The sequence below is a fragment of the Capsicum annuum genome, chromosome 8, assembly GCF_002878395.1.
Source record: "Capsicum annuum cultivar UCD-10X-F1 chromosome 8, UCD10Xv1.1, whole genome shotgun sequence".
In the NCBI taxonomy this organism is placed as follows: domain Eukaryota; kingdom Viridiplantae; phylum Streptophyta; class Magnoliopsida; order Solanales; family Solanaceae; genus Capsicum; species Capsicum annuum.
The window spans coordinates 36,749,130-36,767,300 of NC_061118.1; the positions used below are offsets into that span (position 1 = coordinate 36,749,130).

Below are 18,171 nucleotides of genomic sequence, written 5' to 3' on the forward strand. Positions count from 1 at the left end.
AATTAAAACGAGAAATGAATAAATAAAGGGAGAAACATAGTAGTGTGTAACCACTAATTAGTTGTTATATATATCTCAACTGCACTTCTTTATGAAGTTCACGAAGAAGTCAAATCTTTTGGTGTTCTAACAAAATGGCTGGTACTTATTTATTTGTCTAATGGTATATATATTATTTGAATGCCTCAGTTGCTTATTTAGCTCTTCTACTTGATGTTTTTTTTTTTTTTCTAAAACATAATAGAAATTCATTAAGCTAATTAAAGTGTATTGATCAAAATGTGGATTCAACATGTGGGTGATTTAGCAAATGATACGTAACAAATCAAGTCTAGTCGTAGTTACCTTAACAAAGATTGTCCTCGTGAAACATTCTCCAAGTATATATATGTTCCTAGTTCATGTGAGATTTGAGGCGTTCGAGATGATTTGCCTCGATCGTTGTTGAGTAAAATAATCAGTAGATTGTCTTTGATTGATCAGTTAAATTTTATCAAATAATCAATTTCAAGAAATGGATTGAGTCTAAAATTAACTCATGCAAAAAATTTATCTAAATTCATACTATAAAGAGATCATATTTATGTCATTTCATGGATGTGCAACTTAACATTAACTAAGAAAAGTTAGCTCAAAGAGGAGAAGAAAGAACAACTTGAAGGATTCAAAGTTGAAACTGCCAAGTTTTTGCATCACTACTCAGTAGCCCACAAGGCTTCACATATTTAATTTGCTAAAGAAAAACGTCCCACACTTACTAGTTATTACGCCTCCTCACCTTATTGGTCCTTTTAATTCAAACATATCTATAATTTTGCTTTTAATAGTTGTGATATAAAGATTCACATTTAATTTTCTTCAGCCTTTATTTATTCCCTTTAGATTATTTGCATTACATAAGCCTCCAACTTTGAACCAACAACAAAGACAATAACGTGACTGCTGCATTCACCCAATGAACCGTAACCTCCCAATGAAAAATAATCACGCAACCCTTCAAATACTTAACTTTTTCAAATACTCTCACCATTCATTTTTATTTGATAATTAATAAAATGATAAATATATTATATTATTTCTAAAACATAATAAATTTAATATTTTTAAAAGAATACATTGATAAATTGTTAGAGTGGGTAAAAATTTCATATTGATTTGGGAATGGAATGATGATTTACTTATATAGGTTTGACAATCTTTGAGTTAGATTTTGAGGTTGAGTTAGGTTGAGATGACATATCATTACATAAATGAACATTATTTCCTCCCTTAGCCTTTGTTTGGATGGTGGTTTGCCATGATTTTATAATGTATGGTACAGTATGGTATGGTATGATACAATAGAGTATGGTACAATATCATGTTTAGATGGACTGTATCGTTCACTGTGGTTTAATAATAGTTTTTTTGTTTGGTTTGATGATATGGTACTGTATGGTAACATGTAAATTTACTAAAATGTCCCTAATTATTAAAAATTTTAAATTTATTAAAATTTATTAATAAAAAAAAATCTTACGGTACCACCAAAATTCAACTAATCATCAATTTCTCAATCACAAGAAACCTTACTAAAATGTCCCTAATCATCAATTTCTTAATCACGATTCATGAATAATCAAAAAAATTCAACTGTAATAGAAATTAACCTTACAATTCCACCAAAGGTAAGGAAGAAGTTACGAAAGGAAGCGGTGCAGCTGGTGCTGATAACAACAGCAACAACCAAAGGGCAAAGAAGAGTGTTGAGACTTACATTGATGAGGGTAAAATAGAATTATGAAAATTGATTATTCTTGTACACTTGTAAACAAATTCAAACATGCATTTAATCCTCATTAGGTTATGCTAATGGAGTCAAAGTTAAAATCTCAGTTGTTGCTACTTTACTCAGTATTGTTAATGGTTTCATTTTTGCAATTAAAGATAGCAGCAAATTCAGAAACCTCATCATGGCATCACACAAAAGTAGTAGTTCAACAAATTATTTGGTGATTCCCGAATTACAAAATCTTGGGAATAATTGTTTCTTGAATGTTGTTTTACAGGTACAGATTGTATTTTTTTTCTTGATTCTTTTTTGATAAAATTTTTGTTTTTTTTTAATCAATTGTTTGAGGTTTTGCAATTTAATGTGGGTTTTATTTGAATTGAGGTTTTCTTGAATTTTGTGACAAAAATTTATTTTTTAAATCAACTGTTACGGGGTTAGCATGTATTTTGTTGATAAGGGTAAAATAGAATTAAATAAAATTATATAAGGGCATAGTTGAAAAAAAAAAGGCATATTATCAAATTAATGGTTCACGAAATTGATAGATTCCATTGTTATTAAACCATGAAAAAATATCATATTATACCATCCCTTTTAGCAAACAATCAAAACAAATATGATTCTCATGATAATCATACCATACTATGGGAAACCATCATCCAAAAAGACTGTTAGTTGCAATTATTTTTTTTTATTTTTGACTCAATACAAAATTTTTAAAAATAGATAAAACTTTGGAGTTTTATAATGTTAAAGTAAGATGTATAAAATACTTTCTGTGTGATTTTAAACATATAACATGAAAAGTTAAAATTAAAGAAGAGAAATAGACACAAAAAAAAGAAAAAAAATTGAAACAAATTGAAAAAGAAAAGCTCAAGACAAACATATTAAAACAAAAGTCAATAACAATAAAAATACATAAGAAATATTAAATTATTTTCTTAATTTTCCAAAGTAGATTTCTACGTATATGTGAAGATGGAGCATATTAAAAAGGCAAAAAGTTTACTTCCTCAGTTTAAAAAAAAATGACATATTTTTTTTTTTTAATCTATTTCTCAAAAAAGAATTTTTTTTATTTTTTGGTAATACTTTAATTTCAACTTTTTACCTGACATGTTTAGGATTATAAGATTAAAAAATATTTTGATATATTTAGCATAATTTTAATTTAAGATTAAAAGATTTAAAAGTTTCTTTATTTTTTTAAATTTTATGTCAAGTCAAGGTAGATCATTTTTTATTTTTTTTAAACAGAGGAATATTATCTTGAGAAAACAAAAGAAGGTAAAAAGTTAGTACTGGTTCTCCGTAGTATACGTACATGTACTCTGTTATCTTGTTTTTTAGTGACAATTAGCCGCAGATTCTTCCCAATTTTCCATATATAAATAACTCTCTGCTTCAACCTCTTCATCATATCATCTCTAATTCACACACTCCACATAATTCTCTTTCACCTTCCTCCAAAAACAGAAGAAGAAAATATATAAACAGTACTAATAAATCACCTTACTTTCTTCTTCAGTTTCTCCCATTTATTTTTCCTCCACTAATTAATTAATCATTTTCTGATGAAAGACTTATATTTTAGTAATAGTTATGTCCAATATACCAATTTCTCTTTCTGAAATTTGCCTTACCCTTTTCAGATTAGCTATGTCCATAGCTAATCCCTGGCCTTTTTCTTAAAAAAAAATTCTTTTTTTTTTTGTGAAAAATTATTCTTGTCTAGTTCTTTCAGCTTTTCCTAGTACAGAAACCAAACATGCGGAGATTCCGAGGTTTCGTGCTCAAACACCGTGTCACTACACTCTTCCGATGCATGTTCCGGCGACGGCGTTCGCCGGCGAGGTACCACCGGCTGAACCCACTTCCGAACTCGTGTACAGATTCGATTTCCAGGCTCTTCAGCTGGACCCACCGTCTGAAAACGAGAGCAAAAGCTATTTGCAGTAAGGCTCAGTATTCCGGGTCGGGTCGGGGCTACATGCATGTCGGGTCAGACCCGGTACCGGTACCAAAAGGGCATTTGGCAGTTTACGTGGGTCAAAAAGATGGTGATTATAAAAGAGTTTTGGTACCTGTAATTTATATTAATCATCCTTTGTTTAGTGAGTTGTTAAGAGAAGCTGAAGAAGAATATGGGTTTAATCATCCGGGTGGTATAACAATTCCTTGTCGGATCTCGGAGTTTGAGCGTGTTCAGACCCGGATCCAACAGGGTCGGGTCGGGTGACCCGGAAAGTGGTGATGATGCATGCAGTACCATTTGGATTATTCATGATGATGACCATAATTATTATTATTAGTTGTTATAAGTGATTTTTGTAGTTTATGTTTGAAGTACTTTTTTTTGTTTGTTTTTGTGTTAGGAGGTTTCATTTGTGATGTAAGATTAGTTTATTGATGTACAGTTATATAGAGGAAACTTCCCATGTCTTTCCTGTATCTAATGTCTATGGCTTTTCTTGACCATTTTCTTTTTTACCTTTAAAACTGATCTTTCTTTCCGTTTTATGTTTGTCTATTTTGGTGTTCAGTTTGGTAATTGCCTGTCTGGGGTATTAAGTTAATACTAACACACATCCCCCTGAAGAAGGCATTAAAGAGTCGTTCGGAAGAAGGTTGTTACTAGATTTTATACCATGTTTGATCAGAGGTGGATATATGACTTTTTTGTGCTTCGATATTCATTAAATGACTTTTTTTGTGCTTCGATATTCATTAAATTCGAGACAAATTAAGTATAAAAATGTATAAAAATTGATATTAAGCTTCAAAATGGTGGTTCGACATCTGTTAAGTTCGAGACAAATTAGTTATAATTTTGAGACAAATTAGTTATAATTTTATTTAAAATGTATAAAAATTGATGTCGCTTTAATTTTCAAATAAAATTTTAAAGCTCCGGATATCAATATACGTGTTCGAATCTTTCGAACACTTACGACCCTTAAATTCTAAATTTGTCATTATGTTTGATGGTTGATAAATTTATATTACCAATCAAACATGAAATCTAATATCATATTTAGTCTTGGGATTACTTTATCTCATCTTTGATATGAGATATATTAGTCCTGAAATTATAATCTCATGACTAATTTTAAGATAATTAAAATGACTTTTTTGTGTACTTATATCTCACTTTTATCTCGAAAAATAAAGAAATTATTTCTGATAGACTGTTAATTTTAAAAACAATTTCAAGTATAGGAAAACCATAATTCATTCAGTAAACAAACAGTAATAATGGTTAGTAAATTTTGTGGCTATTGGTCAACTTTTTATTTAGTAATAATGTTCGTGAGCCCGATGTGTGTAATCCTCATGCTTGATTTTTTTACTCTCTAGGGATTACCCTTTGTACGCTGACGTTGCAATTTTAAGAAAAATAATAGCGCGTGGCTGGAAAATTAATAATTAGGACATTTGCTATAATAATAACAATAATAGTCCAGCTGTTAAGATGGAAAATTAATCTTTTCAAAATGGTATTTTAAGAAATTGTACAAGTCAAATTTGCCTAAATTTTTTGATGCTTAATGCAATCGCAACAATATTGTCATGGATTTCCCTGTCTGATGTTTATCCTTTGAGAAAGACATTCTCAGAGAGCTTCATCTTCCCATTAAATGGGAAGGGAAGGGAAGGAGTATATACAACGAATTCATTTTTATTGAAAAACAAAAATATTTTTTTTTCAAATTATGTAGTTTTCATCTTTTTTATTATCGTACATGTCAACGTCTGCCATGTAGATATTTTTTGGGGCACTTGTTTTATTCAATTCTAACTTCTACGAAAAAGTTGTATGCTTCGAGTTTAGTCATGAAAATCATAATTTTTTGGAGCTGAAGTTGGAGTTGTGTTTGACCATGAATATAAATTAAAGTTGTTTCCGAATTTTTGTGAGAGAAGTATGAGTGAAAAAAAGTGAAAACAAGTAAATTCTAAACACAATTTCGGATTTGTATTTAAAATTTTCATGACCAAACAAATCTTGTTTTCACTTTTTTCACTAAAATGAAATGATTTTTTTGGAAAACTGTAAATAATTTTCATGGTCAAACCGCTACTTAGAAAAATATTAGCCCCCACTCGGTGATTAGTAGTATTAATGAAAATTTAAGGTCAAATTTAAAGAAATAAAGCTTCAAACTTGGGGTTCATTCATATTTTTGTCATTTTTATTCGATACTATAATTGATGCTTACCTTTTCGTTTTAAACTTCAAAGCTTAAACTTTGTTCAAAAGTATAATTTGGTTTTCTCCCTTTTCATTTTTTGTAAAACATGATTTATGATTTATGATTTTTAATTTACTCTAATTTGATCTATATTGAAATTGCTTATTGGTTATATATTGTATTTCTTTATTTGCATTATGCGCTCTCTTTTTTTAATTATTTGTTTTAGTTAATTTATTCACGACTCTTTTCGTTTGAATTTTGTCTTTCTGTAAAGAAATATTTTTTTAATATATATAAACGGAAGAAGAATTTGTATTTTGTTATATGTTTTAGAGTTTAATATATTTTTTTAACTAACCAACCATTAAAATTTTAAAGAAAATTCAGAAATTTTGTAGATATATTATTTTAAAGCTGAATGTAAATATACTTTATAGCTATTTTATAAAATTATTAAGTAGGTAGCAAATAAAAAGTACAAACTAAAAGATGATAACTTTATTTTAACGTAGCAACAAAAGAAAAAGGTAAACTAGCAAGAAATTTTTCTTACTATTACCATAATTGATTTTACGGTGGACTCATTTCATGTCTGTTGAATTCACCATACAAATTGTGAGTAATCGCTACAAACAAAAGTATAGTGCAATGAAGAGATTGAAATAGAAAATCAATATGCTAGATTAGTATCAACAACATTAGTCACGTGGAATCAATATATCCATGTTCTTTGGAAATCTACAATCGTCATCTTCAGGGTATTTTTGCATACAAGTAATTGGTATCAATAAAAGAACGAAATCAAACAGGCTTTGAAATACTTGACATAAAAATAAAAGACAAAACAATTACAAAAATCTTTGATAATAGTGTAGACATCGGTTTAATTAATTGATAACAATTACAAGATAATTAATTTTTCATCGGTTTCAACAAATTGTGGATATCCCGTGAATTTGTGGGATATTTGAGATGTCCCTTTAAAGGGATATTTGCTCCCCTTTATATATGCATAATTTAGGGTTTAGATTGAGTAGCAATCAAGCTAGATTTAGGGTAAAGTAGTCCCGAGAACTCTAACCAAAATTGAATTCTTTTTGTAGAGTTTACAAAATTTCAATGTCTACAAGAGAATTTGTTCGCAACAAATTTTCGTTCATGGAAAATAAATTTTAACCACAAACAAAAATATGAAGAAACAAGAATTTTTTATTGTTAAACGATTGTGGTTACAAACCTGTTCCTCCCTTGATTCTTCTCTCTTGATTTTCTCCGTAATTCAAGGGCCATTAGTGACTTATTCTCGAACATAGGATGATCTCTTTATGAATATCCCATGATTTTGTGGGATATTGGAGATCCCGATTTTTTTTACGAATACCCATCAGTTTATGGGATATTCAAGATGCCTGTTTTAGGGAACATGTTACCCTTTAAATAGACGAGATTTAGGGTAAAGTAGCCTTCTACAACTCTAACAGAATTTGAATTCTTATTGAAAAGTCCACAAATTTTAGATGTCTACAAATTCCCCCTACTTCAAGGCTTGTCGAAGTGTAGATTTGATGACGAGTCTTGAAGTACCAATAGAGCTTTCATCTTTATGCGGTGGCTACAGATTTGCAGATCTGATTTATGAGAGAAGAGATGAAGGGTAGATTTGGTCCCACTGGGCGTGTCAATTTGTTTCCAATATAATTTAATTCATGAAAAATAAATTTCAACCACAAATAAAAAATATGAAAAAACAACAGTTTTATTAATAAACGATGGGGTTACAAATCTGTTCCTCCCTTGATTCTTCTCTTTTGATTTTCTCCGTAATTCGAGGGCCGTCAGTGACGTATTTCTCAAATGTATGTAGATTTGAATATGAATTTCTCTGTAATTAGAGGGCCGTAGTGGTGCATTTCTCGAACGTAGGAACATTTGGGTTTGATCTCCATGAAAGGAGGGTTTGTCTTCTTGATGTATTTAATTATCAAGAAGAAAGAGTTTTGATCTTTATGAATATCCCATGAATTTATTGGGACTTTTTAGATCTTTGATCTCTTTGTGAATATTCCACGAATTTGTGTGATGCTGGAGATGCCTCTTTAAAGAGATATTTGCCCCCTTTATATAGGCATAATTTAGGGTTTAGGTTGAGTAGCTATCAAGGTAGATTTAGGATAAATTAGCCCCCAAAACTCTAACCAAAATTAAACTCTTTTTGTAGAGTCTACAAAATTTCAATGTCTACAAATGCCCCCTATTGACACCCAATTTTTGCTCTCCGTGCTTAAAAATAACGTATTCAGGCTTCCTGACCGTTAAAGGGCACAAAATAGAACTTTTAAATATTTTTTTACAATTGATAACAAATTATTGATTTTCATCTTACTTTAGGATTTTTTACTCTTTATAATTTATTAATAATTTTTCTTATTCTTATCAATTTATTATTTTAAAAATATTTGTGCACGTGCACGACATGACGTTATATATATTTTTTTTTACAGTATTTTTAAATTAATTATACTTTAATAATTTTAATATTCTTTACATTTTTTCATTCAACATCTATATTTTACAGTCTGCAAACGCTGAGTTAGATCAATTATTTTTGTGCAGTACAACAATTCGATGTCTTATCACATCCGACAACGATTATATAATAATGTCTTGTCACGTCCGACAATGACCACTCAGTGTTGTCTTGTCACATCTGACAACGACCACTCAATGACACTACCCTTTGAATAATTACTTTGTCCGTTGGTCAAAAGGATGAAAATCCCTTGGCCAATAACTTAAGGACCTAAGGGTGTTCTATTATAAAAAGAGAGGACACCCCTTTATCCATTGGATAAAAGGGGTGCTCAATTTTTTGTATAAATAGGCAGTGGGAAGACATATATTGGACACACATTTTTGTTCATTTTTTCCTCTCTTTCAAAATACACTTATATTTATTTTTTACAACTCATAAACATTTTTTCTTTGCAAACCCACACACATATTCATAAATATACAAGCATATTTTATTTATTTCATTTTTCTCTTCAAAAAACAAACAAACAAAAATATATATAAAAACACACAAACACACGCATACATAGAAAAACACCCTTTATTTTTTTTTTTTTCATTTTTTACCATCAACAGCAATGACACACACACACACACACACACACACACACACACACACACACACATATATATATATATATATACACAAACGCCTACTACATAGTTTCCATTTTAATCTTTCGTCTTCTCCGTAGATACCAACAGTTCATCCGATTTCACACGCCACCTCCGCACGATTTTCTTCCCCGAAACAGCCGCCCAACAATACCACCCCCCACGCTATAAGCTTTCCTTTTACGTCTCGCCGCAAGCTCGCCGGAGGTGATGACCGGTAAGCATCGAATTTCTTCCCAGATCTGCCGCCATCAACCACTACAACAACCGCTACCAACATCGAGAAACAGCTACGAGCCTCCCCTTTTCTCTAATATTTTTCTTTTACTACACAGATCTGGTCAAAGTCGTTTGGATGGATATTTGAATTAATTAGATAGTGTGTTTGTCTCTGTTTGCTTTGCTATTTTATTATCACTGTTATTGACTATTTTTTTTTTGCCTTGAGTTTGCTGCTGTTGGAGTGATTTTTGGACGATTTTTGTCCTTTTCATTTATTTACACTGATAGTAAATGGATACTATACATTTGACCAATGAAAAAAGTATTATTAATTTTGAGGCCACCGTAAACAAAAGACGAATTTTACGTGTACAAATACGTGATAAAAAATATTTTATGGGCTATGATGAAACTTTATAACAACACAAGACTTTACAATTCACATCTTGGCAAGACGATTTAGGACGGTCAATTAATTGAGCAACCACTTCGTTGCAAGACGATTTAAGACGGTCAATTAATTGAGCAACCATTTTCCAGTTATGACATTATCTGAGCCCACTTTTTAACAAAAAAAATATCTTTTTAAATGTTTATATACATACATACTTGTTCAATTTATTTTGATTATTATTTATTCATTACTAACATTTTTACAAGTGTTTATACAGGTTATTTGAATTACTCGTCGAGAGTTGCATTCAAAGAGGCCCTTTTAATTTTGTATTGTATTTTTATATTTGTACAAATATTATTATAGTGAAAACTTTATTTTTGGGGTGTTGAGCGGATTTTCTTTATACAACTTCACCTCGCGTTTATGCAATCTTAGGTCGTTAACGTTTACACTAATAAATTAAATTAATCAAATTAGTTTACATACTTGACATCATAGACATTGTGATCTTTTTGTTAAAGTAAATCTTTACTTTTTCATAAACTTTAATCAAACAAAGAACATTATTTTTCTCTTTCTCTTCATGACATATAAGGATATACTTTCTTTCACACAACATAAAATACTTTTCTTTTCACATGTATTTTTTTACATTTTTTATAATAACATGTTTTATTTATATATTTAATATACATACATCTTTACATAATTTTAAACATTTATATTATTTTATATTTAATACATACACTTCTACATTATTTTTTATACCTCCTCCCTCTTTAAAAAATTTAGTCTAGCCAGGTACCACACTTGTGGATTCTGAAGGATGCCAAACCCCTTCCCTTCGGAATAACTTGAACCTTTACCTAGAATCTCAATTGGTTTTTCGCAGACTAAAACATTAATCGCATGTTAATACTTCAACAGGTTTCCTTATTTTTCTTAAAAATTCGGTGGTAACTCTGTGCAAATTTTCATTCTTTTAGAGTCCATAACGTCGTGGTCGTTTTAACCTCAGATAAAAATAGGGCTCGACACCCCCTGCTTCAAGGCTTGTTGAAGTGTAGACTTGATGAAACTCAAAGATGAGTCTTGAATTGCCACTTCCATCTTTACGATCCTGCGGCTACAAATTTGCATATTTGATTTATGAGAGAAGAGATGAAGGGCAGATTTGGTCCCACTGGGTGTGCCAATTTGTTTCCAACACAATTTAATTCATGGAAAATAAACTTCAACTATAAATAAAAATATGAAAAAACAACAGTTTTATTGATAAACGATGGGGGTACAAAGTTGTTCCTCCCATGATTCTTCTCTTTTGTTTTTCTCTGTAATTCGAGGGCCGTCAGTGGCGTATTTCTCAAATGTATGGAGATTTGGATATGAATTTTTCCATAATTCGAGGGTCGTTAGTGGCGTATTTCTCGAACATAGGAACATTTGGATTTGATCTCCATGAAAGGAGGGTTCGTCTTCTTAATGTATTTGATTATCAAAAAGAGAGGGTTTTGATCTTTATGAATATCCCATGAATTTATTGGGACTTTTCAGATCTTTGATCTCTTTCTAATCAAGCTGTGGGTTCGAGTCCCACTGGGTGTGCCAGAATTTATTGGACAATAAAATTTTTGAGGTCGAAAATAAATAATAAAGACAAAAAAATATATTGCAACAATTAATTTATAAATTTCAATGCGAGTGTTACAATCTCTATGAATCCTCTGATTCGCCTTTTCAAATATAAATTCAAAGGCTTCGAGCTAGATCTTGAATTTGAACTTGATTTCTTGATTTGAGGGACTTGATCTTGAATCTTGATGAACTTGATTTGAATGCTTGAGCTTTTTAAAGAAATTGCGGAGTTTGATCCACGAGCTTTCTCTTGCTACTTGTTAGAGTTCTGGGTCATAACATGATATGAGGATCCAACACTCTCTTCATCTTCTTTGCATTGCTTGGTATAAACCACAGTATGCTTCTTTGCTTTTAACACCTCATTGCATGAAACTACCAGTTCTGTCTGTCAATTCATTCTAGAAGGAATCAAACTTTGGAAATCCTTCCGTATTCTAAGTGAAGAGTGCATCATCGTGCTTTGACGACTTCTCTTACGTTTGTTGCTTTTTATCTTATTTAGAGGTCCTAACCTTTCGAACACAAAAGTTCTTGTAGTTGATTCTCCAAGTCGGTCAAAGACAGAAGCCCTCTTATTGGATGCAGTGGACTCTTCTTCTACAGTGATGTAATTGCTAACTGCTCTTCTTATAGAGATACGAATTGGAGGTGGCTGCGTACATCCTAGGCCTTTACGTGCCTGCCTGGTCGTACCTTCCGATGGAAGTTTGCCCAACCTTGATGGCTCATTGGATTGTATCCAGACTTTACAAATAGTTTGTATACATTTGGATCGAAGCCATCCTTCGTACATTTCGTAGGGAGTGTCATATCTTATGGCAGATTTTGAGACATAAACTCTTCAAGAAGTCTTGAGGATGGATTTATTGCATAATCTTCCTGATAGGTAAAGTTATCCCCTTTAGCACATTATCTTGGGAATTCGATGGGTGATTTTTTTTTTTCTTACCTTCGGTACGTAACAAAGAATGAGGGTTGCCTTTTTTTCGTAGAAGCGACACCTTCTTTATTTGAAGTGGAGAGAGGCTTCTTGTTGGTGACTTTTTTGACAATCACCGCGTCCTTCTTAGATGCAATATCATCACACTTGGTCTTGGTGACATCTTCAACCCTTTTCTTATCCACAACATGCTTTTTTAAGTAGAATTTTGCAATGGCAAAATGTGACTCAGCTTCAGTGAATGGCTTGTCATCGGCAACTATATTTTTTTCCACTCCGACTTTGAGGTACTTAAAGCATTGATAGTAAGAGGATGAGATAATTTTGTTCCCATGCACCTAAGGCCTACCATGCAATATATTGTATGAAGTTTTGGCATTGATCACATGGATCAATGGGTTTGATTGAAAATCATCCATACGATGCCCCAACTTGATACATACCATGGCCCTCTGGCCTTCTTGATTGAAGCCTTGGATCATTATATGGCTTTCGTCCAGTTCGCTAGTAGCGATGCCAAGTTCTTTCATCGTGCGGATAGGCAGGATGTTGACTCCAGACCCCTCATCTATCAAGATTCTATTGATCTTCTTTCCTAGAATTTGACCCACCATGTTTAAGAGACAGTTATGTAGGGCCTCACCAAGCAGAAGATCGTTATTTGTGAGTGTGATTTTTGTAGCACACACATGTGCCTCTTCGTCAAAAGTTTCAGCAAGCTTTCCGGAATGTGAAGGAACCTCCATGGGTAGATTCTCACCCTTTGCCCCCTCTTTAGCGGTATTAAAACGAGATGCCTCAAGGTTGACTTGGGCAGTCTTTACACGAAACCAATTTGGAAAGAATTCATCTAAAGGCACCGGACGCCGAGGGTTTTAGTGGTGAAGCTCAGTCACCCTCGTCTTCTTTAGGAATTCAACCAACTTCTGTTTCTTTGGTTTCTTTACCATTCTTCTTCTGGTTGGCTACTTGGATGACTTCTTTTGCAGACTCATCCTCCTGCGTCTGCGCCTCGTCACCAGAGTCCAACCTTCATCATTGCCTTCGTCATCTGAAGACCTGTTAGGCTCTAATATTTTTTCATTATGCTCTTTGACAAACATTTGAACTGGGTCGAGCGAGCCTAAAGTAATAGAGATTTGATGAGAACCGGTCATCTCATCATCGAAGAAGATCTTCTTCTCTTTTGCCAGTTGCATGACTTTATCTTTAAAGACAAAGCACTTTTCCAGAGGATGACTTACGAGCCTATGATATTTGCAATAATTAGGGTCATTGATCCTTCCAGCTTCGTTGGGACGCTTCATCTCTGGGAGTTCAATGAGCTTATGCTTAAGGAGTTCATCGAAAATCTAAGAAACATCAGAATCAAGAAAGGGATATTCCTTTTCTTGCATCTCCTTTAAAGTTTTTTTATTTTGACGTGCTCCAGAAGTCGTCTTCACACTTTGCTTCTTGTTTACCTTTGTGGTGACCTTCACAGGAGACACATCAACATTCATGGACTCCTTGTTTTCATTTTTAGGAACAAACTTGCCCCATCTTTTGGGTTCCTATTTTTTCTTTCCCCTTCGAGGGTCATGAATAGACACTTCTTCCTTTCCAGCAGAAGACATGCTCAACTCCATGTCGTGAGCACGAGTAGCTAACTCTTTAAAGGATTTTGGTGTAATTCCTTGCAAGATGTAGAGAAGTCCCCAGTGTATTCCTTGGACGCACATCTCTATTGCAGAAGCTTCACTGAGCCTATATTTGCAGTTTAGACTCGTATTTCTCCATTGATTGATGAAGTCGATGACTGGCTCATCCTTTATTTGTCGAGTATTTGTGAGCTTTATCATGCGCACTGTACGCCTTGTGCTATAAAACTGATTTAGGAAGTCGTGTTCCAATTGCTCGCAACTATCGATGGAGTTAGGCTCGAGGTCTGTATACCAATCAAAGTCATTTCCCTTTAGGTAACGAACAAACTGTTTGACAAAATAGTTACCGTAAGTTCCAGCATTATTACATGTTTCGACCAAATGTGCGACATGTTGTTTTGGGTTACCTTTGCCCTCAAATTTTTGAAATTTGGGGGGTTGAAAACCAGCATGCATTTTGAGGCTATCTATTTTTGCAGTGTAAGGCTTGGAATATGCAAGGGAAGACTTGGTGACAACATCATACTTGTCTTTGAGGGTTCCTTCAATAAATTCCCTCAATTGCCCAATCGGGATCATTCCCTCAGCAGAAACTTGCACCTCTTTAGTCGATGATATTTGTTTCATAGGATTTTCTATCTCATGAACCTCTAGAGCTTTTCCCGATGCATGGTTAGATTCTCCGTCTAGCAAGCCTTCTACCCTATCCACTACTTATCAATCCTAGTTTCTTGATTTTGAACATAGTTGGTCAGGCCTTCAATTTTCTTTGTCAGATTCGCAAGTTGTTCCTTCATAGATGAGGCATCAGTTATCATTGCTTACATGATTACCGGAGACATTGGAGAGTAACATGGATTATCACATAAGTTGATCCTTGAAGTGCCCAGCTTCTGTGGTGTAAGTGGAGATGACACATTTGTTGAACGACTATCGCTCTTTGCGCCAAAGTATTTGGAACCGAAATGCTCAAGTAGAGCTAGAGTCTTCTTAAGCGATTCTGCCATATTGCTTCCTCCTTCCGAAGCACTTTTATTAGACTTCATTCCTTTTGGGGTTGAAGATCCAAAAATTAGAGCTGGAGCAGACGACACTGGATGAGTTTATTGTCTTAGCAAGCCTGCCTTGTTTCTTGTGACAGCTCCCAAGCTTCCGAAAGTAACACCAAGAATGCTTTCTACTTCAGTAGAGAACTTTGAATCTGCAGCCTTGGAAGCAGTTGATTGAGAATTGACCTTCCTGGAAGTCATTTCGTTGTTCTTAAACTTTGAAGTATGAAAAGTTGAGATAAGAGGTAGAGATTGTCCCACTGGGCGTGCCAGAATTTGTTGGACAGTAAAATTTTCAAGACTCGTCATCAAATCTACACTTCAACAAGACTTGAAGTAGGGGGAATTTGTAGACATCTAAAATTTGTGAACTCTTCAATAAGAATCCAAATTTTGTTAGAGTTCTAGAAGCCTACTTTACCCTAAATCTCGCCTATTTAAAGGGCAACATGTTCCCTGAAACAGACATCTTGAATATCCCATAAACTGATGGGTATTTGTAAAAAGATCAGGATCTTCAATATCCCACAAAATCTGGGATATTCATAAAGAGATCATCCTATGTTCGAGAATAAGCCACTAATGGCCCTCGAATCAATGAGAAAATCAATAGAGAAGAATCAAGGGAGGAACAGATTTATACCCCCATCGTTTATCAATAAAACTGTTGTTTCTTCATATTTTTATTTGTGGTTTGTAAACACCTAATTTTGACCCAAACCTAATGTTTTTATATCATTTCAATGTTCAATTAATTTTTTTTTAAAATTTATCTTACTTTTTGAAGTTTGTTAAAAATTTTGAAAATTACAAAAAAATAGAGTCACATTTTGAATAAGTTTTTATTTTATTATTTATTTATTTCATTTTTTAGAAAAAAAAAAATTTAAGTTATATTTGTTTCTTCTTTCAATTTTTAATAAAGAATGGTGTGATATTAATTTTTCTAAATCATATTCCCAAGACTAGTTATTAGCTTATGTTATATTTTATTAGTTTTTAATTATTTTATTATTAATAATAATAATAATATAATTAAAAATTAAAAAAAAAATAAAAAAATAAATAAAGAAGCCTAAACTACCCAAACCACCCACAATTCCCACTCCTAATTAACCTCCCCCACTCTCCCACACACACACACACGACACAAACACTTACACACAAACACACATGCACACATGCACTTAAGATAAACACATGCACACTACACTATATAAACACACAAACACACATGCACAAGGGGGGAGAAAAAAAAAAACAGCATACGGCAGAGAAACAAAAAACAAAAACAAAAAGATTGAAAACGAAAAAAAAAACAAGAAAAACAGAAGAGAAAAAGAAAGAAAAAAAAAAAGAAAAATCAAAGGGGAGGAAAAGAGGCGATAAGTTGAGTTTCAGGTTTCCCGTTTGAGTTTTTGGTTCGGCGTAAAAGCTTTCTCGCTTAGTTTAATTCGTCATACAGGTTCTAATTCAATTTTGTATTATGTTCTTTTTATATAAGTTTTCTTATGAATCCAAAGCATGAACAATGCTGATTACGCGATTTTTGTATATTATATAGTAGGCACAGTCGATTATTTACACAAGATCTTATAATGGGTTTGTGTATCTATTCTTTTTGAGAATTATGTGCATGTTTGCGTGAATTTGGTGATTTTGGGATATTGATATCTTAGTGAACAAAATTCAACTATGTGTATATCTATTGATCTTAAAATCAAAAGGAACACAACACAAAGACACAAAGCTTCATTACACTAAGTACAACACCTGCAAATAAAAAAAAACAGAAACTTAGGCATAAAAAAAAAAATAAGAAAAGGAAGAAAAGAAGAGGCCAAAACGCTTAGAAAAAAAATAACAACCAATTAATCCCTTCGAATTTGGAGGTTTTATTCAACACTTCGAGTTCGTGGCTTTTGAACCTTAGCTATTGAAGAAATTAAGTTTCGCAAGAGGTAATCCTCAATCTTTTGTTATTATATAATTTCATGTCCTGATGAATGATGCATAAATTTAATGTTACAAAGTTGCGCACATTATAGATTTGTTAATTGATTATTCCTTTATGACGTTATTATATGAAGTACGTTCATAATCTTATTTAATTGAATCTAAAGTAGAGTGTTTTTTTTTTGGTATAGTAGATCGTGTTTGCTTTCACATTCGGAGTTATAGTGTCTGTCCAATGTCAAGCAAAATATTTGCTATGTAATATTTCAATAAAAGTTTATCTACCCCTATAACATTAGTGTTTAGTCATATTTTAGTTGCTGCTTTACAAGATTTTAGTTTAAGGTATTATTAAAATAAATTAATATTATTTACTGTACATGTTGATAAATATTATATACTTGGATTGTATTTGAATACTACATGAGGATTTTATACTACTAATACTCATTATTGGATTTTTAATGGAGAAGGAATCTAGTCTTCAAATATAATATTTAATATTATTCATCAAAAAATGATATTTAATATTTGAAATAGTTGATACAATATTTGTGTTGTTTTGTGAGTTTGAGCAAGTTATTTCTTTATTTTCTCCATTTTTGGTTAGTTATTAGTACTAGCACTAGTTACGTCAAGAACCATATCCAACATATTACCTTGATTGAGATGATAAAAATTATATATATATATATATATATATGTGTGTGTGTGTGCGCGCGCGCATGGAGTATCGTAAAAGGTTTAAGTTGTTTCATCATTATATTGTTTATTCGAATTCGAACAAAAAAGACATAAAATATGGTGTTACAACATTAAAAACTGTGTCACTAAAACAAATCGATAATACATAAAAATATTAAAAAGTTACTTTGTTCTTAATTTATTAACACAAGTGAAAGCTAACGATGAAGTCGAAAAGCCCTGCTACCGACCATTCGTTATAATAAATTACCCTACCGTTTAAAGTCGATTGAATTAGGTTGGGTAGGTTTTAAGCCCATTAGGTGCTTATTTAGATTAGGAAAATAGGGACGACTCATAAATGCCACAAAGGTGCGAGAAACGTGTCAAAATTTATGGTGAGGCCGAAAAGTACTACTATCGGTAAGCCACACGACAATATAATAAATAATTTCAAAATAAATTAAAAGCGGGAGGCAAACA

The 18,171-nt window shown here is 32.3% G+C and overlaps 1 protein-coding gene across 1 annotated transcript; it reads left to right on the forward strand.

Moving 5' to 3' along the window:
• Window positions 1-3,156: 3,156 nt before the first annotated feature.
• LOC107857232 (auxin-responsive protein SAUR36) lies at window positions 3,157-4,255 on the forward strand. The gene has a single exon (XM_016702164.2). It carries the CDS (start codon window positions 3,546-3,548, stop codon window positions 4,014-4,016), a length of 471 nt encoding a protein of 156 aa, XP_016557650.2. The 5' UTR covers window positions 3,157-3,545; the 3' UTR covers window positions 4,017-4,255.
• The last annotated feature ends 13,916 nt before the right edge of the window (window positions 4,256-18,171 follow it).